A 27,582-nucleotide genomic window follows, 5' to 3' on the forward strand; every position below is an offset into this window, starting at 1 on the left:
AAAGCACAATAAGGGTGGGGAGTTGCGGGCCCACACAGGTGAGCTATTGCTCCAGGTGACTCCATCCATGTTGATAGTATCAGCAGCTAGGATGAGTGTATGAGTCATAGGTTTTGTTTGAACTGGCGGAGGCTAACAGCTGACTACATTTCTCTGCCTCTCATGTTCTCTGATACATGTCGGGTTAAACTGATAGTTGATCCTATTGTGACTAAATTGTGGGAAGATAGTGTCTCTTAAGGAGAGGGAAAGCTTGAATGTTTATCTGATTATCTGAATTCTTGAATTAGTAGCATATCCTGGTAGCTACCTGGTTGGTAGTTGTATTAGGCCACATACTGATATTTCAAATTATGGTGGCACTTTCTGATAAGGCTCTGCTGCAACTGACCGTTTTCAGTCTTTAAAGATTAACCTGCTTATGTCATTTTTCTTCAATTAACTGATTAATCATGTAGTTGATGAAATGTTCCATTTCCAAAATGTCCACCTCCAAGAGCCTGCGGTGATGTCTTTAAGTTGTTTCTATGGTTAGAGCATCAGTCTGAAACTCAAAGATATTCAGTTTACAATGATTTAAAAGCAAGGAAAAGCAGAAAAGCCTTACGCTTGACAACCAGGGTATATGCATTTTTGCTTGATAGATTATTTGACAATTTATCGCTTATCAAAACAAATTTTCTGTAAATAAGCGAATATTGATTCAGCGTATTTAATTCATCAAATCTGCAGTTGTACATGATGTTGATAAGTACATTTTGGTATTAGTTGGTCAAATGGTCCAAACACTGGCAACCCTTTACCTTTCTAATGAATTAGAAGAGTACATGTGCATACATCAGAGTGTCATTTGTGTGTATTTGTGTGTGTGTGTGTTTGTGTGGGTGTACTTCTAAAAGATTGATGACTGAGTGCTGGAAGATAAAGTTCCTGGTGGTGCAGGAATCCAGCACTCTGTTCTACTAAACCATATTGGCAAAAATGCTTTGTAATACATCTTTATAATCAGCAAGATAACTAGCTATCCACTGCAAACTGCTGTGCTGAGCTACATTATTACACCATCTGCACCAGGTCTTTGTGTGTGCAAGTGTGTGCATGTACTGTATTAGATCAACAGAGGTGCCGCGATGCAATATCAGCTAATGATCGTGAAGAGTTATAGACAGCGTTGTTTTCACTCATCCATCAGCTCATTTATTTGCAGAAATATAACAAAATCACAGCTACACTGTAGGTGAGAAGCTGAAAAAGCTGTTGTGCTAATCTACATCACCTACGGGGGATGGTTGGGAAAAGTGTTTGGGTTAACTCCCCACCGGCAAAAAGTCAAGAGAGGACTGATGCTTATCAGGCAGAAAAGAGGCGGAGATAAAGAATTTAAAGAGTGAGTTCGTTGTGATTATGCTGATGCTGGGACTTAACTGTTACACAGAGAAGCAGTTCTGTTTACACGGTAAACACACACATGCAAGCACACTCAAACTGAAGGGGATGCAGAGTAATTTGGGGGCTGGGTTGGGGGGTTGGAAAGCAGAGCAGCCATAATGTGTGTAGTTAAAGACAAATGGATGTTTCTTCTCTCACAGTGATCCATTTGTTTATGCATCTGCCCTCCACACACACACACACACACACACAAACAAACACACACACTCTGTTCATTTCTTTCGATACATTCACTGCCCTCACCATCCCATTTCCTCAGCTATGCCCTGAGTCATCACAATACAGTATGCCACACTGCTACTGGCTACTGGGCTCTTGCATCCACCCAGCCCTCCAATCCAGCAAGGCCTGTATGTAGAGTTGGAGTGTATGCGACTGCTTACTCACAATTTGTCTGGCTTCTGCCCTCACTCTCACTCATCATGCGTTTCTTTCCTACTTTGCCCCCACGCGCTATTTCTCCCTGTAACACTCTCTCTTTTCTCCCCCACCTCACTCTTCCTATTCTCTTTCTCCCGGCCACCCTCCCCCTGCACCCCCACCACCCCACCCCCCGTGCCCCCACACCCCCTGAGATATCAGGTGTGTTACCTGAGCTCCATATCAATAGTTAATCACCCTGGGACACCCAATCTACAGAGAGAGAGAGGGGAGAGCGGGGGTGCTAAGACTTGCATATTTTGAGAGAAGTCAAAAGCTGCTGAGAGAGCTGGGAGGGAGAAATGGGCAAGGAGACTGCAAACAAAAGAGAGAGATAGCAGAAAAATGGGCAATGATGAGGGAGCAGAGGGAGTTTGGATTGTGCAGGGCTATGCAATAAAACTGACACACAAGGCAAAGATTTGATGTATGACTTAGGCTGGGGACTGCCAATTCATCAAAAACTAACAAAACGAATAAATACTAATAGTTTGAGCTTGTCTATAAAGGATAAAACTGAATTAAACAGGGAATATAAAGCACTTGAGGCAACATGACTCCACAGTGAAATACATGGACAATACTTGGAGAACAGAGGCCCTCATTATCTTTGAATCATTTTTTTATTTTGTCAACCGCACGAAATTTGGAAGGACTCTGCTTCTGTAAATGTTCTGTTCTGCTCCCTAGTGGACAAACGACGGTATTACAACAAAGTAACCACAACCTTAGCTTTTAACTGTGTCTTCTGGTGAGTGTATGTCTCTCTACGACTGATGTTAATCTATGCCCTCAAACATATTGTGGTGTGGATGATGTGTGCTAACCTTCTGTAGAAACAAACTTAACAAACATAAACCTGTAGGGCAGCAACACTGTGTGTCTGCAGACATCTTCAGCTGTTTGTGGACTAAATTTAGATTGTATCAGATCTAGAGTAGATGTTATACAATACATAAAGTTTATAAATTTGAATTATTGGATTTTGAAAATGTTTAGGCTGCCGTTCCCTGGTTAAACTGGGATGTGGGTCAGTCACTGGGTTCATGCAGCCATGTGACTCAGACCAATAACATACTGCCACAGCAGAGTTCATTAACCTCAATAAGACTGATTTAATTAAAAGTTACACCAGACATTGTACAGTATATGAATACCTTATTTTCTGATCATCATGCACTGAAGCATCTGACTCTTTAAAAAAAAAACCCAAAGTGAACAGAGTAAAGTTCTGTGTCTGGGTAACATCTGTTTTGCATCCATCAATATGTGGAGTTCTGCCTGAACCTTAGGGGTTAAATATTACATTTTCAAAAACAAAGAGAAAAGTAGCTAAAAAAAGATATATCTAAATACATAGATAAATGACATACTGGCAAATAAGCATACATTTGCTTATTGCTGTCTTTGAATAGCTTTTTCTAGAGTTCTACAATGGGATTTAGACACTTATCCAGATATTAAATCAGTGAACCGTGTACATACCTGTGAGTAAAAGAACCACATATTGGGTGAAAAATAATGTTATACTAGTTGCTGATGTATTGGATAAAACTAGGTAAAATTAATGCAGTCTTATACAACAGGTCTGCAATACGCCCCACCCACATGAAGGTTATAATTCTCGGTTTTTGTTTAAACTGTTTTACTGAGATGTTGATTCAGCTCTATGGTCATTTTGGAGGCTGCAGTCTGTGGTGCTTTATACTTAGAGGTGTAGCTCTAGCTTCAATAATTAATGAGCTCTCTAAAACAGGTCTAAACAAAAACCAAACATTTATTTCAGGACTGTTGAATTAGACTGCATTAGTTTTAGTTAGGTGTTCCTAATAAACTGCCCACTGACTGCACATTGTGTATACTGAGTGAGTGCTTTAAAAGAAATACATAAAAAAGCTAAGGAAACAGAGGATATTTTTCATAGAGAATATTTTACAGAGAGCTGTAGAGAGGAGAAAACATTCAGTTAGAAGAGGCTCTTGTGATAAGATATGGGAGCTGAGTTTTCTCTGACAGAGTGTGAGGGGTGAATTTTCTGCTCTGCCTGGGGTGGGAAGGTTATTTCTCAGTTGGAGAGCCAGGAGTCAGTAGTCAAGACTGTGACTGTGTGAAGTGATGACCTGGTCAGCACAGTAGGAAGGCAGCCAAGCACCTGGTAGTGGCAGAATATGAATAAATTCACTTATGGGCTGTAGCTGCTGGAGCAAAGACTGGAATAGAGGGAGTTGACATGGGAGAATGTGGACAGGTTTAACAAGTAGAGTTTGCAGCTTTCTAGATAGAGCAACTGGATGACGCTTGAAGCTCAGTAATGAGGGTGGTGCTGTAATCCAGAAAGAAAATTACTACAATCTTTAAAAAGAGCTAAATCCTCTGTAAAGATGTGTCTGATCCCTTGGATGTGGTGTGGAAACATGCAGGATCAGGTTGGAGTTGCATTTTGGTCTTGTAAGACAATCAGCTTTCCTGACTCATGTCGAGATCCTTCACTGAGTTAATTTTATAAGTGATTCATGACTTAGGCAAGGATAAATACACAGTGCAATAAGAACACCGGAAACACCCTGTGACTGTGCTGATTATAGAAAAATATATTGTGCAATATAATAGATATTATTATCTTTAGTACAGTCTGCAAAAATATGCGTGTGAGTGATGGGTTGATTTTGTAGTTGTGAGCATTTACATCATGGAAGAATAAGCTTTCAGAAGCTTATAAAGCTAATTATAGTGTGAAGTCAAACAAACTTGAGACGCTGCCCATTTTAAACTATCATGAGCGAGGAAATTCAAAGTCAAAGTATCAGTTTTGAAAAGTCACAAAAATGTCCAGACACCAAACTCACAGTTTGACTATTCTCACTGCTATTCACTCTTTGTTCTTTCTGTCTGCAACTATATCGAGATGAGGGTACAAGCTTTAGAAACACCATGGAGTCTAGGGTTTGAGCTGAAACCAGACTGGCTATTCTGCTCAACATACTGGGAGAGTTAAAGGCAGAGTGTTCAGTCAATTAAGAAAGCAAATAGTTGCTGTATCTGGAACAAGATCTTTGCAATTATGAAAAGAGATTCAGTGAATTAATGAATGTACAGCCGTCATACAAGGTTTTGTTGCTTGTTCAGAAGAAAAGAAAGCAACAGGGTCATTCCGTCTTGTGGACACTACAAGGTCTGAGGAACAGAGATAGGAACCAGTAAACTTTCTCCTGTGTATTAAACATTGTTAGTGTTGTAAGAGGTGTACAAAAGCTATCAGCACTGCGTCAATTAGGTACAGCTGTATACTCCATTACAATCCATTACAACAGCCTTGTAATAAATTCAGACTGTAAATCTTGTGAATCTATTAGTGTTCCTATTCCCTAATACTGAGTCAGTGATTCAACTCAATGGTAATTTCCTCTTGCTATGTGTACAGTGTATGGGGTTTGAGAAAATGTTGGAAAAACATAATGCAGTCTACTATAGAACCACCACTCAAAGCTTCGACAGAGTTGAACCAACACGTCTTTGACACAGGGTGAACGATACTGAACACTGTAAGCTTAGATTTTGGTAGTATCATTATAGGGATGTTGTGTCAGACTGCATTAGAGGTGTTGCTAATAAACTGCTTAATCAGTGTATATAAAACAGATTTGTCATTAATTCATTAATTATCCGTGACACAAGCTTTTGATTTGTAACTGAAAATCCCATATCTATATGAGGGCTAAATATTCATCTGCAGTAGCAGTAAATTAGATTCATGCTGTGAACAAAAAGGATTTGTGTTCCCCCATTGACAACAGTATTATAGAATGACCATGTAATACCTATATAAGAGAATGTTAAAAAAGTTGTGTGTGGATCTGCACCTTGAGGCTGAACAGTAGGAGTGTGCTTCTTAGTCACCATCTTCATGCTTATTGTAATGTTCAATAATCACCACAAGGGGGAGAGCAAACACCGTAACCAAAAAAATCTGCAGTATATCCCTATAAGTTCAGTCATAATATTCCAGTGAATACATGATAAAAAGTAAATTCCTGCAGTTCACCACCTCTGTCTATTAGTATTTTTTGTATGTTTATTCCCTGAACCACATACAAAGGAGCTCTGTACATGCACCAGCCTTAAAATGTTTCATGTGACTCTGGTTCTTCAGCTACAGATCAAAGACCTCATGTTAGGTCCCCTGACTTGAAACATAGAGCTGTAAATACATTTCTGGTCATGGGAGAATGGATGCAATAACATGTGAATGCTAACTTTAAAGGGAAAAAATACAGCTAAATGGTTGCATTCTGTCATCATAGACAAATTCGGAGAGGCAGCTATTTTTCTCCCTCTTTGGAAAACATGTCATTTTGACATCATTATAAACATTAACATGACAGACATATAATTTTCTTTTGGGGGCTGTAGATATGCAGGGGTCACCTTCTCGAAATTCATGGAAAATCATTTGAATGTAACTGACAGGAGTCCAGAATTCACAACAACCATCCATCCGTTATCTATACAGCTTCTACTCTTCTTCATCCCACTGCTCTCCCTCTCTCTCTCTCTCTCTCTCTTTAGCTTCTTTTCCTCTCTTATGCCCGCTCACTGGCTCTGTAATCACCCTCTCAGCGATGGCCATTTTGTTTCTGTCTGCCTTATCTCCTGTTTGCAGTTTCCCTCTCTGTCATTATTGTGCTATTAGCTTTTCATCCTGGGGCTAAAACACAGGACTCACACTGACCTTATAGTCACAGCTATGCTTGAAATGTCTGCTTCGCAAGATAACACACTCGCTCCCCAGTCCCTCTCCTTCAAATATCCCCACATACACATACACACACAGAGCTATGTTCAAAATAAACACACTCACATACACTTACATCTGTGCACACCTGCACACACAAAGTTGTGGACGTAACAAATTTATTCACAAATAAACCTAAAAAAAAAAAAAAAAAACATCTTTACACACACACACACACACAACACTGTTGTTTCCATTTTGCATAAAACAGTTACCAGAGCTGTTGCAAAACCAACCATCCAAATATTTCATTTCACTGAAGAATGAAGATTACATGAAACCCAGTTAACGATTTAGACACACCTGAGCTTTTTTTTAAAATTGCCTTTCATCTCCCATCATGATTGAGATAGACAGAGGAGGCAAGAGATTAAAAAAAGAGAGATCACCTCTTATTATTATCCATTATTTCTGACATTGTAATTTAATTATTTGCAGTATAGTTTGAGTGACACTCATCCCATTAAAGTATTTTAATGGGAGCTGTGTTGAATGAGAGACAGAGAGAGAGAGAGAGAGAGAGAGAGAGAGAGGCCAAATGTATGTGGACACACCTGGGCTGTGTTTCATAGACTTACAGGTAACATTTTGTCATGTCACAGTACAAAAAGCACAGGTGTATGTAATAAATGGCCAATTCATCTCGGCTGCTTAAGTTTCAGGGTCCTTGTAATGTGCCTGTTGTCACACAGTCATGGCTCACTGGGACACCTGAATTTAACATCTGTGCTTTCCCCAGTATCACAAGTCAGAGTGCCTTCTATGTAAAAGACTTTTGGGATGAACTGGGACACCACCTGTGAGCCAGGCCTTATCGCCCAACATTAGTGCCTTACCTCATTAATGCCAAATCGGAGCAAATCCCTGCCGTCAGGTGCCACAGTCTTGTTGAAAACCATCTCAGAGCAGCGGAGGCTGTTACAGCAGCACATTATTTGGCCATGGTTTTGGAATGAGATGTTCAATTATCAAGCGAGAATGTCATGTTTGGATGTCAACATACTTTTGTACCCAGTGGTGTTGCTATGATATGGTATTGCATGGAAGGTATCTCTGTGTATATATGTTTTTTAATTCTGCTGAATAAATTCCTTTAGTACACTCACCCTAATTCTCTGTTGATGGATTTTCTACTTCCTTTTACCCCAAACACCTTCACTTCATCTCCCACTTTTCTCCTGCCCCCCACCCCACCCCACCTCACCAACACTCCCTCAGTGAGCAGGTGCACAGTGACAGAGTCACTGGGCTGTGAAATCTCCACTCCTTGAGACACGTTTCATGCCATCCAAATACACACACGTACAAGCACACACACTCACGCATTATGTTGTTTCTGTCCTATTTTTCTCGAACTCCTTCCTTTCTCCATCTCTCCTTTCTCATCCTTTTCTCTCGGCCTGTGTGGCAATTGAGTCAACAATGTGCGATGGTCGTGAATTTACTTAGCAGAGGGGAAAAATGAAGGGAAAATTAAACTTGAGTGAAACGAAAAATCTATGCAGAGTTTCATTAAGCAACAACAGAAATCTGTGTGTGTGTGTGTGTGGGCATGCTTGTGTGGATTTATGTGTGTGTGTCTGTGTGAGCACTCTGTGTGTCTCTCCTGCATATGTCTCTGACCACATCTACATCTTTAATGTCTGAGACTGAATAATGTATGAACCCCCTGGGCTGGAAGACACACACACACACACACACACACACACACACACACACACACACACTCAAAACACCTCCTTTCCTGCTTCCATTTGCACAAATGTCAGAAAGCACAAGCTAACAGTGAGCCATAAAAGAATGACCACGTCACCCACAGTCCTGCACACCACCACCTTCACAACTATCTTGTCGTAACCTAGATGAGATCACCTTGTGCTGATAGGAGAGAACAAAGCATGGTTCAAAGTAGACCGACGCCTCCCGTTCTGCCAACCGCGCTGGCCTCTCCACCACCAGTTTCCTGTTTACATGCTGCACACTTCCGGTTAGAGTGAACGCAGGACTCACGTCAAATATCTTTTTTTTTACTCATCTGTACATGTGTGAGCTCAGGCAGTTAGACCATTTAGCATCTTGGTTGTGCACACACAGCACATGATACATGATGCCTCTGTTATGCAGTCATGCATGCTTCATACTTCTAATTTGACTTTCAAATATCTGCGACCTGTCATCTTTTCCACATGCCCACACACACACGCACTCGTGTTCTCTACAGCCTCTTGTGAAGATGAAGATGTGAAGCTGAGGTCAAGGTTGGTTTCTGCAGCAACTGTGCATAATAATACCCTGACCTGCCTGACCACCAGGCTTCTCTGAGCCTGGTAATAATATGAATACCTTCTAACTTGCTCACCTTCTCCACATTTTCAAGGTTTTTGCTCTTTTATTTTGACATCGTCCTCTTTCCTTTACCTCGTTCAACTACAGACCCTGAATAAATCAGTGGAGAAACATAAAGATGCTTTGAGTACAGGATACAAGGAGTCACTGATGGGTTTGGTGAGTATGAAAATGATGTGAATAATATTTGAAGGCCTTCACAATCACCAGGGCTTTTTTTGTGGCTTTTTTGCCTTTATTGATAAGGCAGTGAGAGAGACAGGAAACAGGGAGGGAGAGAGTGGGGGAATGACATGCAGTAAGGGTCGAACCGGGGTCCGCCTGCTCAGACCACTAGGGCCCACATGGTATGCGTCCAAACCATTCGGCTATGAGGGCACCCCCGTCACCGGGACATTTTGACCTGACAAGACACTCTCAACGATGAGTGGGAAAATCCTTTTGAAGGATGGTGTTTCTCTTCTCCAGTTGAGTTCCAGAGACTTGGTAAATTCAATGCCATGGAGCATTGAAGCTGTTCTGGAGGCTCAGTTCAGAGTGGTTGTTTTTTTTTTCTCTCCTTTAATTTGTACCCATAAAGAATTAGAAACTCTCAAACATACAAGAAGAAATTCCTTGAAACTATCTGTGGCCCCTGTGTTCCCTCCTGTGTGGAAGCCGAGCGCACCTAGTAAAAATGTCCCTCTTGAAACACGCTCAACCATTCCTGGGGGGCTTGCATGTCCCAGAAAGGACTAACTTGAACATGGAACGATTCCACCCACCTCCACAAATCATCCAGGACGGGGCCCATTTAGGTGCATTTCTTAACGGAAACCATGTTATCTTGGAGCATCAATTTACAGTGCTGAGCTAACCTCTGCCAGGAATGTGAGCAAAAGTCTTTCATGAGTCACTACTGTTACAAACAAGCCTGAGCGGCTCCGGTGTGATGGCTGTAACAGAGCAGAAACATGGCATAAATAAAGGAAACACATACACACACATACACATAACATAAGCATAACACAAACACAGGAGGTCGTGGTCTAGATTATGGTTTCCTATTTGAATTTACATTGCATCAGCAATATTTTATGATGGGTTAGGTGATCTTTAGGTTGTTTGATTTGTTGATGTTTACATGCAATAAGTGAAACCTTGCTACAACCCTGTATACATTTGCTGCGATGCACCTATCTACCCTCTAATTTTTATCAAAGGATTTCCCAGTTACTTTTTCACCAGAGGTAATCAGCGAGAAACACTTTTGCGGTGTCCTGATGACAGCCCACAGCGAGCCATCAGGACCGTTTCCACTGCACTGAGGAGAGGCAGAGAGGGTGGGGGTGGGGTGGGGGGCGCAGGGCCCGCGCACGGTGCCACGCGCGTTCCCGTTTTCTGCTGCGCACAGAGAGAGAGAGAGAGAGAGAGAGAGGAGAGGGCTGCTATTACTAGTGACAGAAAACGGCAGCGAGCACATACAGTCTGGAGAGCAGCTGATGCGACAAGGTAGGAGAGAAAAAAAATCACACACCTTCGCATCTTTATTATTCAGTGCTGACCGTCAGTTATCCACGGCTGATGGGATGTGTGCATTGAGCTGGCTTTGTTTTCGACGCGATTGCGGCGTCCTACAGCACTGATCCGATGTCCTCTCTCCGTACTGTTGTTGTGTGTCCGCAGATGCTGAGCGTCGCCTTGCTGTGTGTGTGCGCCGTCGCCTTCGGACACGTCTCCGCTCGCTCCGACAGCGGCAATTTTTTGGATGATAAGTGGCTCGCTGGGAGATGGGACAAATTCAGAGATGTGAGTAATATTTCAGGCTTATATTATCATCGCCCCTCCACCACCCCCCTCCTCATTATCTCATTTACAGCCCCCCCCTTTCCCTCCCCATAGCCACCCTCGCTGGCTTGTGGTGATGCGCTCCTCGGTTCCTCTCTCTCTCTCTCTCTCTCTCTCTCTCGCAACGCGTCACGGGGCCCGTTTTGGTGTTTGTCACACGTTCATCACCCGCTCCGCTGAGACGGTGAATAACACTGTAGCGATACCGGGATCATCCTCGCCTGTGAACGTGTATATGTATTTTGATGGAGACAGCCAAGGCCTCTGAAAAACGCACAAATGCACCTCGGCTGCCTGTCCGAGAGTTACCGCCGAGTCCCCCCCCCACCCCTCCCGTAAAGGGGCCTACTAATTATGGGCAGGTGTAGGGAGGGAGTCCGCAGCCGTGAGGCCTGGATGTGCTGTTTGATCAGGAATGAATATCTGCCACAAGGTGGTGAGGAGGAAACCAGCAAAAGTATAATGTATGTTTTAGCCCCTAGTCTGTGCGTATTTGTATAGCGATACAATACTAATATCACAAAAGCACAAGTGCCAGTTGGGAATATAACAGCATATTAACACCATGATACAAAGAGCAAAAAGTAGAGCAAGCCCATTATAAACTCACAGACAGTGAGTGGGTCCCTATGGGATGATTAGAGGAGGTCTCAGTGGCTTTGTATACATCTGTGTCTCTCAGTGTAGTAGTGATTGTGTTTGAACCAGTCTAGCTGATTATACTGCTGGTGAGTGTCTTCTATGGTGGACTTCAACAAGGTGCTGTCAGCCACCTTTACCCTGACATGTTTATATAAGGCCACTTAGTGCAGTAATGCTGCAGCTGACTGTCATGGAGCATACCATACAGCCTCTGATCATGTAGCCAAGCTGCCAGTTTTACTGTATCCATGCTCTTCATTGTCATATAGAATCCTTTCATCCATTAAACACCAACCTTTCAGTAAGGAAATGCTTGTATTTGCAGGAGTGTGGCCCTTTGCTTTCAGATGTTTTTTTTAAGGCTAATAATAAAATACATTTTAGCTGTTGATTACAGATGAAAGACAGGGGAAATCAGTGCTAATTAAAGGGGGCATCAGAATACAAGGTAAAGAAGTCTGTTTATTTCTTTTGCCTAATACTGCAATGTAGGTTTCAAGTGGTGTGTATGCGTTAGAAGAATATCTTGCCTCTAATCACAGATTAAGTGGGTCCACACAACCAGAAGTGATTTGTACATGCATGTACTTGCACACACACACATAAAAGAACACACAAATACAAGCATGTTAGTCTATGTATATACATGCTCATGCACATAAATTAGAATAAACAGGCCTGTTTGTTCAGGAGCTACACTTTGATGGAGCTGCAAAAACAGCAGGGTTAACATAAGGCACAAGGAAAATAGCCTTTTCACTCACACTTGCTTTAATGACTGGTTTGACCATGCTGTGTACCTGCATTTCTGAATTAGAGCCTGTGATATATTTAATGTTAGGGAGAGAAAAGCAAAAACATGAGCAACATTAGTTTTAATTTTCAAATATTAGGGCAAGTGCTGTCTTTTTTATTTCATGTTCTCGTGTTTTTTTAAGTAACTTGTAAGAGGCTTTTTCTATCTCTCACTTTCCCTGCCTGTCACACTTAAGCATGTGAACCCATCAGCTCAGGTGGACCCATGTGATACACTTCAGGTCCAACTATTGGATTTGGATTATGCAAATAGGGTGTCAGGGCCGAATGCTAGTGAGGAAAAGTGATTGGCCGGGTGCTGTGCTATTTAAGATGAGCTGAAGTCTTTGAGATATATACAGTTAGACATAGACTGTGTGTGTGTGTGTGTGTGTGTGTGTGTGTGAGAGAGAGAGAGAGAGAGAGAGAGTTTAGAGAGCATGGTAACTGTTTTAATGCAAAAAGATAGATAGATAGATAGATAGATAGATAGATAGATAGATAGATAGATAGATAGATAGATACCTGAGAGGGAGGTGCAGGGTAATGAGAGTGGAAAGCAAAGATGAAAGAGAGTGGAATGATTGGCACTGAGCTGAGAGCTGAAGGCTCTGTGTGCATTCACGTCTGTTTTAACCTTGAGGCTCAGGCATTAGTGATAGAGGTGGAGCACAAAAGCATTATGTTCTCTGTATGTATGTATGTGCAGGACTATTATTTTGTGTTTTAGTGCTGTGCCCCAGATTGTCAATCTGTAACTGTTTTGTATATATAGGTCAGTGCAGTATATGTGGGTATTCAGCTACATAACAAAAGGAACAATGACAGACAGCCTTGGCAAACTCATTTTTCTCTTTGTATGTTTTCTGTCAATTGGACTTGTGTCGCTGCCGGGTTTCCAGTGGCACAGACATCTTAACTCCTATACAAATTTAATGGACCTATTTGTATGTAATTACATCTTTTTTTAAAACTCAAGATGGTACCTATTTGTACTTGTAGCTTATTGGTAAGTGAGTTTTAACAAGTGTCCTTGTGCGATTTCAGTAAGATTAGATACTACTAGACTATATTTTCTAGTATTTATACAATATTTTCACGCAAAAGCAGGGATGAAGTTAAGCCTGTTGAATGAATCACTCCTTCTGCCTCAGTCTATTCATTATTGATTTGTACTATGGTTAGAAGGGCCGGTAATCTGATTGATATAGTCGTGCATAGTGGAACACATGCATCCCAATGCTGTCACAGCATTGTCACGTATTTCACTGTATAGAGGTTACAGCTCAAGGGGCCAGTTAGCAGAGAAAAGCTGCAACTGACATGTTCTGTACAGCCTGTGAACACATCATGTAAATTGTACTGTTGGGTATGTAGTCTATGTATAAATGTTTTTCAAGAGGTGAAAAGATCAACCTGCTTGATAAAGCCTCCAAAAGCTGGAGCCGGATGCATCAGCCCTTTCTGATTTCAAATGTAGCCTAGTTTTAATGAAAGATTTCACTAAGGGGTGAGTTACACATCACTGAATTGGATGCACCACAACTTCTTACACATTAGCCATAAAACTTCCAGGTTTAGCCTTTAACTTGTATAGCTAACTTAGCCCATGGTCAACGCTAACTTTAGCTTGCTAATACTGTAGCCTGTACTATTTTAGCATTACTCAGGGTGAAGACTAAGAGACATAACTAAATGACTAAATGACCAAATAACACTAGTTAAGTTAGCATAATCAGATATTAAAACTGCTAACCATACATACAGTATTATTACATTGTTCATTGCTTTTGATTTGACTGCTACATATGTTTCCTAGCAACTAATTTACACATGAAGTGTTTAAAGGTTAAGACATTTCTCACATTTTAATGGTACAACATGATTTAGCAGATTGCTGGTTTTAAGCAAGCTAGCTGCTATACTAGCCCGAGCTTAGTAAGGACTTAACACATAAACGTATAATATATAGCTAGTGCAACCCATTGCGGTTGCTTAATGACTCTTGACTTCAAGAATAATCTGTAATGTGATTATTCATTGTGAAGTCTGGGAGTCTTCAAAGCTGTTAGTGGTATTTTAATCATGCAGCCAATAAGGACAGTATTTATAATGAGACATTTATTTATTTATCTTATGTAGTGATGTTCTTTGCTAAACCCAGCTTTACCGTGATTTAAATTTTACATTTTAGGCATGTAGGCTACTGTCGCTTTCATCTTTCAGCAAGACCCATAAGTGGGTCTCCTGCTAAGTGCACTAGATAGGATCTTGGCCACTGATGTACTGTAAGTCCTGTTAGGATGGCTGGATCGGCCTGGGGCTGTCTTTGCTGCACTGGTGCCATCTCAGTTTTTTAGACATTCTGCTCCGCTTTCTGGACCTTGGCAAGCTTACAGCGCTGGCACAGAGTGAAGACACTGAGGACGAAGACAGGTTTAACAATTGGGCGAGGGGGGGGGGAGCGGCTAATGAATGATGTGCAATGATGTATGATGTGACACTTAACTGTATGGTATATGAGTAAATTAACTGTTTAGAGTAGCCTCATTAGAGCAGATTATGCATTTCCATCCTCTCCTTTCCTCTCTTCACCTCTCCTCTGTCTTTGTGTTGTTTTTACGTGCATGTCTGCCCTGTGTTGTTTGTGTTGCGGAGGGTGAATGATGTAGGGAAGGTAGAGAGCTTGAGGCCTTTTCCACTTCAAAGCACCTCAATGTGGATTTGTGTGTGTTTGTGCGTGCATGCATGCGACAAGCTTGAGCAAGACAAGGAGAGCCAGTACAGTGAAAACATACACACATTTCTCCTGTTAGACGTTAGCAGGGAGGCAGAAGCCATTAGGACACAATTAAGAGGGATAAAATCTGATCTGGGAAAATCTGAACTAAAGGTGAGAAAAGCAGTTGTCAGAAACAGCATATTCGTGACCACTTGTGTGTATGGACATGCAGATAAAACTACACAAAATCAATATGCACAGTAGCAAATTAGGATGTTAGCCAACAGAGCTGAAATACACACACAGTCGTGTTTGTGTGTATTTGTGCACACAAGGGGAAAAGGCTGTTATAACTGTGAGGGAGAGAGAGGAATAGAGGTGGAAAGAGATGGAGAGATAAATTGAAAAGTTGCTATTTTTAACGTACACTCAGGAGGCCATTAGACCTATTGTTGAATTTGAGGTTTTCTGTGGTTTTTGGAAAAGTGGGTGGCTGGTTGCATGTGCAGTGAAGTGCATTCATCCACTTATTTGATGTTTTGTAATGCTGACAGATTCTGGCACTACAGTCAATGTTGTGGTGATAAGTTTGTTTGTTTGTAGAACCGTGTGTGTATTCATGTGCATGCGGACGGGCATATGTGTGTGTTTTGCTGTGCCTCTATGTGTGTGTCTATGTCTATGGTTGCCTGTGTCTGTTGATTCCATTAAGGAATCAGACCGCAAGCACTTTTGTTGTCTTGACTGGTCTAGAGGGCCTGGCCCCAATAATGCAATGTTCTCATTATTCAGTCTCCACGGTCTGCAGTGCTAGAAGGGAACTATCCTGAACAGACACAAAAGTACCTCACTGTTATTTTATATCAGTTCTTTTCAGAGATAGATATTTCTGAATCTGTTTGACAAACACAGAAGACACAGACAGAACCACTGCTGAAGTTTCTCATACTCTAACATGGATATTTGTAATGAATGGAAGGTAGAGAAGGAGAGTGTGTAGTGAAGATGCAGAGGGTCAGAAAAGGCCAGCAATGAAGGACAAGAAGGAGAAATTAATTGGAGCTGAGAGAAAGCAGTTTATTATTTTAACCTCATAGGGCACAAGGAGGTGAGACCAAGGGAGACTCCCTGACAGTGTAAGTCTCTCCTAGTCAATATTGTTGTATATGTGCACAATATTCGGGGTCTGTGACATACATGCTGCTGTACCCTATGGACACACACATACACACACTGTTCTTTGCATTGTTGTATTGATCATCAATCATTAAGGGGTTTTGGGTTCTTGGGGTACTTTGGGTTCAGCAAAAGTTAGCATGAAATGTTGGAGTCAAACTAAAGTATTTGCAAAAAAAAAAAAGAAAGAAAGAAAAAGAAAAAAACATGCATCAATGTCATGAAATGCAGACCAATAACTCTGTCATTGTGTCTGTTTCCTCAGTGGGTGACAATGCAGGAAACATACATTACTGAATCTGCATCTCACAGACAAGCGGTGCAGACAAGTTCAAGGTGTAAACATATCTCAGCTTCCTGAGGAAAAAATTGAGAGCTTGTTAAAAAAAAAAAAAAAACTTGTAAACTTTGCATGAAGCAATGCAGGATGGTAACTAACATGTACAAGCTTTCTAACACTACAAATCTGTCGAGCTAGAAAACCTGGGGACAACACTGTAGAGACCAAAACAATGCAATGTTTGCTCAACATTTATACCAAAGACAATCTGAATAGTGTAGCACAGTGAAGAACTGCACCTTTTTATAAATACTCACTCACTGACAGCTCCTCTCAACCACTCGCCCTCTAATCTACCCAAAGTCCCACATACACTTCCTGCCCCGCCAGGGCTGAGAAGTTGAACCTGGTACTGCTTCTATTACTATTACTGGCAGTACTGAATACTTAATAAGTTAAATTTTAATTTACAAAAATGAAACAAGTTAGAACTAAAATCACTGTTATGGCAATGAGTGAACTGTGAATTGAATCAGTGGTTCACACCTCTATTGGGACCCCTGTCCACACGTGGCTGATCAGTTTTCAGTGATCACCTCACTTGTAAAAGCACATTTAGTTTTTAGATTCTTTATTTTCTTACTGCAGAACAAGTGATAACTGCTTTATACTTGTTGTTACTATAGCCTCCCTGTGTTCGTGGCTGATTCACAGTTCTAACCCTAACCCTATATCTCTGCTGTCTGTACTGCACAGTGGCACATACTGTAGCGTATCTCCAGAGAAAATGCTATGTGCCAGAACTACATAACAATAGTACAATAAATCTGCCCTGTATACATGAGAGTGAGGAAACTGAAGGCAGAGGAATTCAGGTCCATTGGGACAGAGCTCTCACCCGCTGCTGTCTAGGTGACAGGTCTGAGTTTAACTCTTAGTTTGAATTTGATACTTCCTGTTCGTTGGCGGAGATTTGCACAACATCAGAATGTGCAAATTTGCAATACAGAACTTTAATTGGGTGGATAAGACACTCGTCTCTGTGCAGGCTCACTGTGGGATTTACTGTATGCTGATAAGATTTTTTTTCTCCCCTATTTCCCTCCCTTCCTATTTGTTCTAGCATATAGTGCCAAATGAGACAACAGACACACACACATAGAGGATATACACACCAAAAAAGACACAGAGACAAAGAGAGCTGGAGAGAGAGAGAGAGAGGGAGAATATTTTGTTTTCTGACTTACAATAAATCACTAGGTGCCAAAGCTATACATGTGCAGTATTTTGATAATAATAATCCACTAGTGAACCAGAAAATAGATAGTAATTAGTGAATCAAGCAATAAGTAATTATATATCATTTTAAATTCATTTTTAGGCAAGGTTATTACACTATTTTATTTAAAAAAAAAGACTTATTTTGTTGTGCTTTCTATTGATTTTGGGTAACATTGTTTTGTCATTTACTTCTAAAGCTAATAATTCAGATTGTGGGGACAAATGTTAGAGAACACAGTCACATTATGATGACTTACCTCCCGGCTGGTGACAAAAAAGTGATAGCCACATGTTTAAGGTTAGGGTAAGACTTGAGGTTACAATAAAGCATGCTGTGGTTATGGTTATGGTCAGGTTAAGTCTCCAGAGACGGACTGTTAGTCAATGCAATATTTCCTAAAGGACAAAAACAAGTGTGTTTTGTGGTATGTGTGTGTGTGTGTGTGTGTGTGTGTGTGTGTGTGTGTGTGTGTAAGTGAAACTGAATGAAAAAGAAAGAGGACAGATGAGATAACAAGAACAGGTTATCATTGTGACAGAATGAGAGAGAAGATGTCTTTAAAACCAGTTTGAATGGATGCCCAGATACAGAGAGTAAATCAGACAGTGAGCTCTCTGAACTCAGAGGACTGAGGGCAGAGACACAGACATAAAGATGGGTGTGTCGTGCCATTCTATTAAAAACTGGCAAATCACTCACCTCTAGTATATGCAATCCTTATTTAGACTGTGAAATCACATCCATATGCAATGGACTGAGTCACCTGACTTTATCTAGCAGGTTTTAAAACCTATCTGATCAGCCGGACTCATGCAGTGCTTCCTTCCTTCTTCGTAAACATAAGTTGGGTTAGTGTCAGTGAAGAACAGAGTTGATCAGATGCATCTTCACAGTAAATCAGGTTTCCAAAAGTCATATTTATGCTTTTTTGCCCAACTATGCAATGCAGACTTTCCTGGCTGATCATAATTTATATCTAAAAGGTTTTTGTTGAACAGAAGCCTGACATTAAACCACGCTTTACTTATACTGAAAGCCTCATCCTTTCACTTAACTGTAAGTAGCTAAACACGTTAATTTCCTCTTTGAAAGCCTGTTGTAGTCAGTAATTGAAATCCACTTCAAACTGCATTTCCAGAACCTGAACCTAAACCTGAAAAGCATACTAAAATAATCTGTTCAGCAGATATCCTCCCTCTGTCATGTATGATACATAAACAAAATTCAATTTGGTGATACGAGGGATAAGCTATGTGTGCACACATGCAGAGAACATGTGCTGTCAACACATCAATGTTATCTTGATTAAATATATGCATGCTCCATGTGTTTGTAATTCACAGTGTGTGTATGCGTGTTTCCTACATTTTCATCTATTTATTTCACAATGTAAAGTTCCCACTCAAAAAGAAAAACCCTAATGAAAATTAATTTTTCATTCTCTGTCTTTGTAATGCTTTCTCTCAAAGGAAGTGGAGGTTTGTAATACTATGTGCATGTGTCATGTATTATTTACTATGGATGTCATGTGAACAGTATTTTCATCATTTCTTTCTTTTTCTTTTTCTTTTTTTTTTTTTTTTTTTGGTTAACCCTGTTTCAGGAGCCTGGAACATGGACTCCATCCAAGCCCTTCGATCAAGGTGGGTGTGAGTGAGAGAGCTGGAGTGGTTACTACACACATCAGAAAGGACAAAGAGAACTCACTTCCAAAGCTGAACAAACCTTTAGATTTGATTATTTGTTAATATTTAATTGAATTTAATCTCTACATGGATATGTATCATCATCAAAATATACACATTTACAAACATCATGGTGATGATGGTTGTGATTTTTGGAGGATATCTACATAAAATTAAGTAGGAATAGATCAGCAGCTGTACAGAGTTAAAAGTGAGTCACACTTACTGCCACTGAGTTATGGCCACTTAAATTTATTATGTTGCCAAAATGCCACCCACTGATGAAATGCTTTCAAATTCTGCAGGATTGCTCAAAGTCAGTGCGTGAATGACATCCACATTTGATCTGATGCGTTTAAGAATTATTGCAGTTCAGCAACTACACAGTGACATCAAAAGTCAAATGAATATATAAAGGGAAAAGTTTCTTCCAAATATGTACTAAATTCAGTAGAATTTAGTAAATTCAGTAAAATTTAGTAGACTGGATGAAAGAGAAGCAAGGTTAAAATGTACAAAAATTTTAATCTGCTGATAGATTCGCCTCAAGGAAGGAATCCAGGAAGAATTTTAGAGAAAAAAAAAGCAAAGTGCTTAACAGATGTCACATGGTCACACTATCATAATCACTTCTTTCTTGGTGAATGGCCTAACTCACCAGATTTCATTGAATCATCTGTTCTGTAGTTTTTACATTAGATTTACCATCAATAAACTATCACGTGTCTCATTTAAATTTGTTCCCTGGAATTTACACGCTCTAAAACCTGTTGTTGCTTGAATCATGTGATGGCAAATTAGTGTCAGCCCTGCGTGACTCATCAAGAGTTGGTAGCAGTAAGATAAGGATGGTGGTGATCTCATGTCGAATCCTCACTCATGCTGCTCCAATATGCTGTAAATTCACAGGAGCTGCTGTCTCTACACGTACTGTACATTTACTCTCATATACAAAGTACCGTACTTTACACAATTTTACACTGTATATCACAGGCTGTTATTTTATAACTATCACAAATTATTTTCACTACACCTGACCAATTGATGTATGTAGATGATTTTCTATTCTTCTGTCATCTTCATTTCCAAGTGTATTACAGACAGCGCTAAGCTCATACACACTTCCAGGCTCACCAGGACATGAACACATTCACTCTCACTTATCAGTGTATCCTCAAAAACACTCACACATGCATCCACACGCACACAGACATGTCAGGGAAACAATAGCATTAGATAGCGCGTTGGAGGATGGAGGCAGGATAATCTGCCAAAGCTGCTCAGGGATTACAGTAAGGTTCTTTAGAGCAGAGGTCATTCACAAACTGTTCTGAGATCAGCTGAGGATCTGAGATCTTGCTTGCAGGTGCCGCTCTGACTGCTGACCAGACGTCAGAAACAGCTAGCCTGTCTTAAGCAACAAAGATCACATCCTCTGCCTGAGATTCAGATCTAAAATCAGCTCTTACCTTAAAAGCCAGATATGGCTCTCAGCTGTAGGATCTGATACCAGATCAGTTTGAGGATCTCAGTAAGACCACTGACACTTAGTGCAGGCTGATGTAAGGTCAGAGGAAGCCTCTGTAACCAGTTCCATCTGTTTTTAGCTTTAAGGATACTTAACGGTATTATGGCTTTGCTTTGAGTTCAGCATGAGAGAGACATTGCCAGTATACCGTAACACACACACACACACACACACCACACACACACACACACACACACACACAGATCTGTAATGCCTATCCACATGGCTTGGATCTGTAAAAATGAAAGGCAGTACATGATTTAACCAGTAACCATTGATCTAGAATTTCAAAGAACAAAAGGAAAATGTAACCTGGGAACATTCTCTCTCTGCTTATGCTCACGGGCTTAGTCTTTTTAGGAAGCTCTTTTAATAGAGGGGCTGTGGTTTGGTTGCGCACACATGTATAGTGCACGTATATACACTTAAAAGCGTTCTCTGTTTTGTGTTTTTAGGCCTTGATCCAGCAAAGGACCCCTGTCTGAAGATCAAATGCAGTCGCCACAAAGTGTGTGTGGCTGAGGATTATAAGACGGCCACTTGTGTCAGCCAGAGGAGAGTAAGGTAAGAACACAATCACACACACACACTCGATCTCTTAAACAGGCCTATGCATCAACAAGGTCCCTGAAATTTGCATTCAGATGTTTTCGGTGACAAAGCCTCAAAAGAAACATGAATGACAGTGGATATCAAATCTCTTTATTACTTTCCATCCCTTTTCTCCTGCCTCGTTTTTTTTTTCCTGCTCACTTATTCACGCAGCATGATAAGCAACAACACCAGAGGGGTGGCTGTTTTTCTGTTTTTCCAGCTGGTCTGCTGGTTGCCCAGCTCTCTTGTGACTGTTGTGTGACATTACTGTTTAGTCCAATTACCCCAGCACTGGCACTGCCTTACAACGGACACAAAGTCCTGCCAAGTGATATGAATGGGCTATGTGTGTGTGTATGTGTGTATGTGTGTGTGTGTGTCTGTCTGGGACATTGCAGACTGGACAGAGGACAGTAACGCCATACTGACCTCATTTCCCATTCTTAGCAACAACACAATTATGGCCACACGCTACAAGCAAATCAGAAAATAATCACCTATAAATCCTAAATCCTTGTCTCATCTTTGAAATTGATGTAAGAAGAGACAAAGACAATGAATCACAGATACAAAATACTTGGAAACGCTAGCTTTGAATGAAGCTGTAAGAACAAACAGTGCGTGCAATGAAGGATATGGCGTCAAATGATGCAGTCTTTTCATACACATAGAGTGAGATGTTTGTGTGTGTGTGTGTGTGTGTAAAAACAGTTGTTTGAATCTCCTCTCTAGTTTTAAAGATGCCAATTTGTACCAGAGTCCGGGGTCAAAGTGCAAACCCTGCCCCGTGGTTCACCCATCTCCCGTTTGTGGAACTGACGGCCACACCTACTCCACCAAGGTACCCGCACACACACACACATTCACACACACACACACACAGCCACACAGCCACACTCATAATAGAAACATCTGAGCGCACGAATCACATCTTTCATTTCCGCTTGACGAGATGCACATCCTCATTTTTCTTCCACTTCTGTCTCATCCCTTCTGTCTCTGTGTCTGTCTCTGTCTCTGTCTCACACAGTGCAAGTTGGACTACCAGGCATGCATCGCAGAGAAGAAGATCGCTGTGAAGTGTCCTGGCATGTGTCCTTGCCCCTCAGAACACAGCTCTGCAGAGAAGAAAGGTACACGTCTCTGTACACACCACTGCACACTGCAAGCTATAATACAAAACAGTAAATTCTTCTTAATGAAAAGTCTCCAGTTGTGTCCAAGCTCATGTTTAAGCCCCCTTTCTCCTGACAAGCTAAAGCTCCTCTGCCCTGCTAAAATGTCTTTTAGCGTGACGCTGAATCCTTACGCAAGTTGCAGGGTAGCTGTGCTGTGCTGACGCTGACTCTGACTTCTCATCTCCATGAAGGAGCAGAAGGACAATCATGTGCCATTTTATCATCATTAATCATTAGTGCCATTAATCCTCAGTGTGCAGTGAGTCGGACCTGAAGGAGGTGGTGAGTCGTCTGAGAGACTGGTTCAGAGTGCTGCATGAGAACGGCAACCACAAGAGAGTCAAGAAGTCAGAGAAGAACAGTGAGTCACATTTCATTAACACAGTCCGAAAACAAGAGAAAACACGTTCATACAACAGCACAGTCGCTGTTAGACTTTATACTTTAGCACATTTACCCTCTTTTCTGTCCGCAGAGTTTGAGATCGGGGCGTCACCTATTTGTAAGGACCCTCTGGGCTGGATGTTCTCCCGCTTGGACACAAACTTTGACCTCCAGCTGGACCAGTCAGAGATCAAGAGCCTTTACCTGGACAGGAACGAGCTGTGCTCTGATGCGTTCTTCAAATCCTGCGATACACATGCGGACAAAGTTATAACCAGCTCCGAGTGGTGCACGTGCTTCCAGAGGTACACAGGTACGGCATCTGAACGCGCTCGCACTTTGTAATGTATACAATACATGCAAACACAGGTGTTATGCAGATTCTGCTTCGTCTGTGTCTTGTGAAATAAGATGCTGAAAGGGAAATTCTGATTTCATACAGGGGCTTTTGGAATAGAAAACAAATGCATTTGGAAAAATTATTACCCACTATTAAACGGTCCATTGTAAACGTCCCTCACAATTTATAGACTTGACTTTCTGGTTTTACTTTGACCCATTATACTTATCATAGTTGTGCTCATACACAGTTTTCCTGTACAGTGAGGAATTATTACCAACATTATGGACGCACTTTCGCTTTTACGTCCAAATAAAGTGGTTTAGATAATTTGGCCTAACTGCTGGCTTGTTTACAGCCTCTCTGATTGTCTGAGTGCTTTTGCCCTGTCAGGCTTCCATTTAGCAATGTCACCATTTTCCCAGATCTCAGCAATCACTTTGAGAACACTGGTATCAATAGCAATAGAAGCGATGGCCAAAAAGTGCAAGAAGACGTCTCAAGTTGCAGTAAAGCAGAACTTTTCTCTAATTTATAAACTGACGCCTACTGACAGGGAAATAATAAGTCACCTTCCAGCCAATCAGAATGTCATGTTCTTCCTTGGCATGTACAGAATACATTACTGCAATCTGTAAGACACAATAAATGCAATACAATACAATACAGTGTATTAAAACACTATTGTATGACACCAAGGACAATTTTTTTTTTTTTTTTTGGTTCCTAAAAAAACAGTAATACGGATGCGTCACTGGTGCTACACTTGTAAAAGCAAAGGCAGCAGGATAACAAACACCATGACGAAAGCAAAAAGTGCACAAAAGAGGCAAAGTTCATGCAAACAGATGCATTCCCAGAACAGCAGACTTCTGCAGTTTGTTACCACAGTCCCTTGTCTCCTCTTTTCAGATTCCCCTTGTAAAGCAGAGCTGTCCAGTATCAACAAAAAGCAAGCCGGGAAGAAGCTCCTTGGTGAGACACACACACACACACACACACACACACACACACACATCCAGCAGAGGATGAAGTGTGTGTTTCCCTGATTCACTGTGTGCATGTGTCTGTGTGTTTTGGCGTGTAGGTCAGTATCTGCCTTCCTGTGATGAGGAAGGTTACTACAGGTCCCACCAGTGCCACAGCAGCAGCGGACAGTGCTGGTGTGTGGATCGCTATGGCAACGAAGTGGCCGGTTCACGCACCCATGGCCCTGCAGACTGTGGTAAGCAAATCACTGAGGAGAACAGAGAGTCAAGTTAATTTGGTTATGTAAAGAGAGCAAAGCAACGCAGCGTGATTTGCACTTAAAGCATCATGGAGGAAATCATTTAGAAATGCCAATTTTACAATTTTCTTTTTTGTATAGCATGAAATTTGTTACCACAATACATTTGTATCATGGAACTGTTATATTTAGCTGTTTCCAGACTTTGTGCTAAGCTAACTTGATTATGTTCTCAACTCTCACAAAGAAATAACACATTTCCAATCGTCTAACTATCCCTTTAATTGTAAGCTCTGGTTTAACCTCTGTCTCCAGGCGTAATTTTGGAGTCTTCTGGAGACCTCGGCAGTGGAGACTCTCTCTTCCCCGACGACGACGAAGACTCCTTTGTCCTCAGCGATCAGGCAGGGATGGATGACGAGGATGACGAATATGAGGACGACGACGACGACAACGACGAATATCTGTCGTAATTTAAAAATACAAAAAAAAACCAAGAAAACAGAAAAAGAAAAAAGAGAAAACTGTTTGTTTGGTCAAACTGCACGTTTCTAGGTGACTCCCCCAGGCAGATACTTAATCGTACTAACAGCCTATGGACTACTCTCTGTGTATTGTTTGTTCATAAGTTTAAGAAAAAGAAAAAGAAAAAAAAAAACCAATATTCCTGGCAAACGTTTATGATTTCTCTTCCTGTCTTAAGTATAAAATATGATTGGTTTATGGCACTTGTTCACTTGTGTGTCAGCCAACCAGAGAATATGACAAGGACTATTCAACAACCACTCCAGTGCTTTGGATTTGGTCACTTGTGCAAAGACCTCTCCCTTCATTGGACAGTCCATGTCTTCTATTGTGTCCTGTCCTTGTGCAGCACTCTGATGCCTGAGTGTGTTGATGCCTGAGGCGCGATGTTAAAGAGATTTCCCCTTCTTCATTCCTTCATCCCTCCTTGTCCCCCCCACCCACTCACCCTTTTACTCCTTATCAAACGTTCCTGTGTGTAGGTGGGATGTTGATGATGTAGATAAGAGAATATTGCACTCTTTAGGTTTCTTTTGATCTTGATTTGTAACTGTGACTGTAACTGTGTGGAAAAACAAGATAAGAGTTAGACATGCTTCATTAGGAGAATTATGGCAAAAAAAAAGAACAGAAAAAAATGCAGTGTGAGTTGGATAACAATCAGAACCGACATGCTAGCTGTTTTCACTGAGACACAAATCGAGTCAAATCATCTCAAAGGCTCAGCAACAAGGAAAGACAAATTACTGCTTGGTTGCCGGTGTTAGGGGGAAAAAAATATTATTATTATCTATTTTTCTAATCCATCGTTGGATGAATACAGAAGATGAAACGGATTTTGTCGTAGCATGTCTAATACTGTGTGATGTTGTTTCAGCCTGTAGGACCCGAGGCTAAACCTTTGTGGAACTCAAAACATAATGGAGCTTGAGGTTGGAACGATTCCCTCAAGCGTATGTACAGATGAAACTACACTTATATAGTCATAAACTGCTTAAGCCACAAATCTGTGTGATAGAAAAATGTTTACTGGCCTTTAATACGTCAGTGAGCGCAAAGAAAACCTCATCAGGAGTTCAGGGGAAGACTTGGTGTTTTTAAATTTTTTCAGATGTAAGTCTTGGACTTAGCGCGATTTGAGCACACGGTAACAGAACAAATCTCTTGCACAGTAATGAAACCACAGAGCCATGCAGACCTGTTGATAATGTCTGGCAGGGGGGTGAAGGGGAAGGTGTGCCTTGTACTGGTGAGGACAGATGGCAGTAAGAGTTGGGAGAAGCATGCTTACCGGGCTGACTTTAAGCTTCAGTCAGTACACTGCATAAGAGTGGCTTTACTGTCAGGCTCAGATACTAGTCGGGTATTGGTATGGCTTGTGTTTTGGGTCTCTCTTATGATGGTGTTAACATAGGCCATATTACAGATCTTTTTAGTTGTTACATAGGATAGCTAGAATGTAGAGAAGCACAGAGATACTTAGCAGTTAAAGTAAACACTTAGATTCTGCTGGATTTGAAAATGTTTTATATATTAGTACACTGGCTAGAGGAAGCTTTGGTTTAGACAGCTTTATATGAAAAAAAGATGATCATCTTACAGTGTTTTTGCTTTTACTTTGTTTCAGAAGCTTGATTTGTACCTGACCTGCTCTAACTACTTATAGTGTATATCTGCCAGGGTTGAAAACTAAAACTGATCCCAGATTTGTGTATTCTTGATAAGTCCTGTGACAGGTTATGCAGACCTGGGACCTGATGTACTATATTAATTTTCAATTATTAATCTGCCGTCTGGCTTCATTTTCAATCGAACATCTGTTGAAGTTCCATGTTAAGACCTGAAAAGTGCCATTTAACTGTCCAGTAGTCCTTTTATTATCATTATTATTATTATTACTTTTTTCTTTTCTTTCTTTCTTTCTTTTTTTTTTTCTCCCTCTCATTCCTTTTAACTTGGAATTTCAATTCACTTTACGAACTGGAAAACGTTTCAGTCTTAAAGTAAGCTGTTTCATGAGTGTGATGACATGCAAATCATTTTAATGACCTCAGACACTGTAGCCACTCTCAACCAATCACACACTGTCATCACAGCTCTGATAGTGTTTAAAAGTTATGATACAGATGCATTTTTTACAGTGTATGTATGATTTGCTGAAATAAAAGCTATATTGACCAATGTCTGCTTGACTACGTCGTCGTGTGTTTTACTTTGGCGGACAGAATATACGCAGAGAACTCTTGTTTCAGTGTGTGACCACATCTCTGTCCTATATCTGTTGTATGTTTCAGTTCTCTGTGTGCATCTATTTAATGAAGGTTTTGTGCAATAAAAGGTCCCCCACTCGTCTCTCAGTTTAAGATGTACAGCTGTTGTTGAAGTGTAT

At 41.0% G+C, this 27,582-nt stretch overlaps 1 protein-coding gene and 1 long non-coding RNA gene across 3 annotated transcripts; one reads left to right on the top strand and one right to left on the bottom strand.

Moving 5' to 3' along the window:
• Window positions 1-9,217: 9,217 nt before the first annotated feature.
• On the bottom strand, window positions 9,218-10,666 carry LOC127142481 (uncharacterized). Of its 2 annotated transcripts, XR_007813257.1 has the most exons (3): window positions 10,524-10,666; window positions 10,224-10,390; window positions 9,218-9,942 (listed from the first exon to the last, which is right to left on the bottom strand). It is a non-coding gene; the product is annotated as an uncharacterized LOC127142481 (long non-coding RNA). The 2 variants fall into 2 exon arrangements; XR_007813256.1 differs by having other exon boundaries at window positions 9,218-10,390.
• On the top strand, window positions 10,346-27,374 carry spock3 (SPARC (osteonectin), cwcv and kazal like domains proteoglycan 3). Its single transcript, XM_018695831.2, has 11 exons — window positions 10,346-10,498; window positions 10,673-10,795; window positions 19,335-19,374; window positions 21,400-21,508; window positions 22,271-22,379; window positions 22,569-22,671; window positions 22,970-23,077; window positions 23,192-23,413; window positions 24,353-24,415; window positions 24,528-24,665; window positions 24,984-27,374. Exons 2-11 carry the CDS (start codon window positions 10,673-10,675, stop codon window positions 25,139-25,141), a joined length of 1,173 nt encoding a protein of 390 aa, XP_018551347.1. The 5' UTR covers window positions 10,346-10,498; the 3' UTR covers window positions 25,142-27,374.
• Window positions 27,375-27,582: the final 208 nt, after the last annotated feature.

Source organism: Lates calcarifer, linkage group LG5 (genome assembly GCF_001640805.2).
Source record: "Lates calcarifer isolate ASB-BC8 linkage group LG5, TLL_Latcal_v3, whole genome shotgun sequence".
Classification (NCBI taxonomy): domain Eukaryota; kingdom Metazoa; phylum Chordata; class Actinopteri; family Centropomidae; genus Lates; species Lates calcarifer.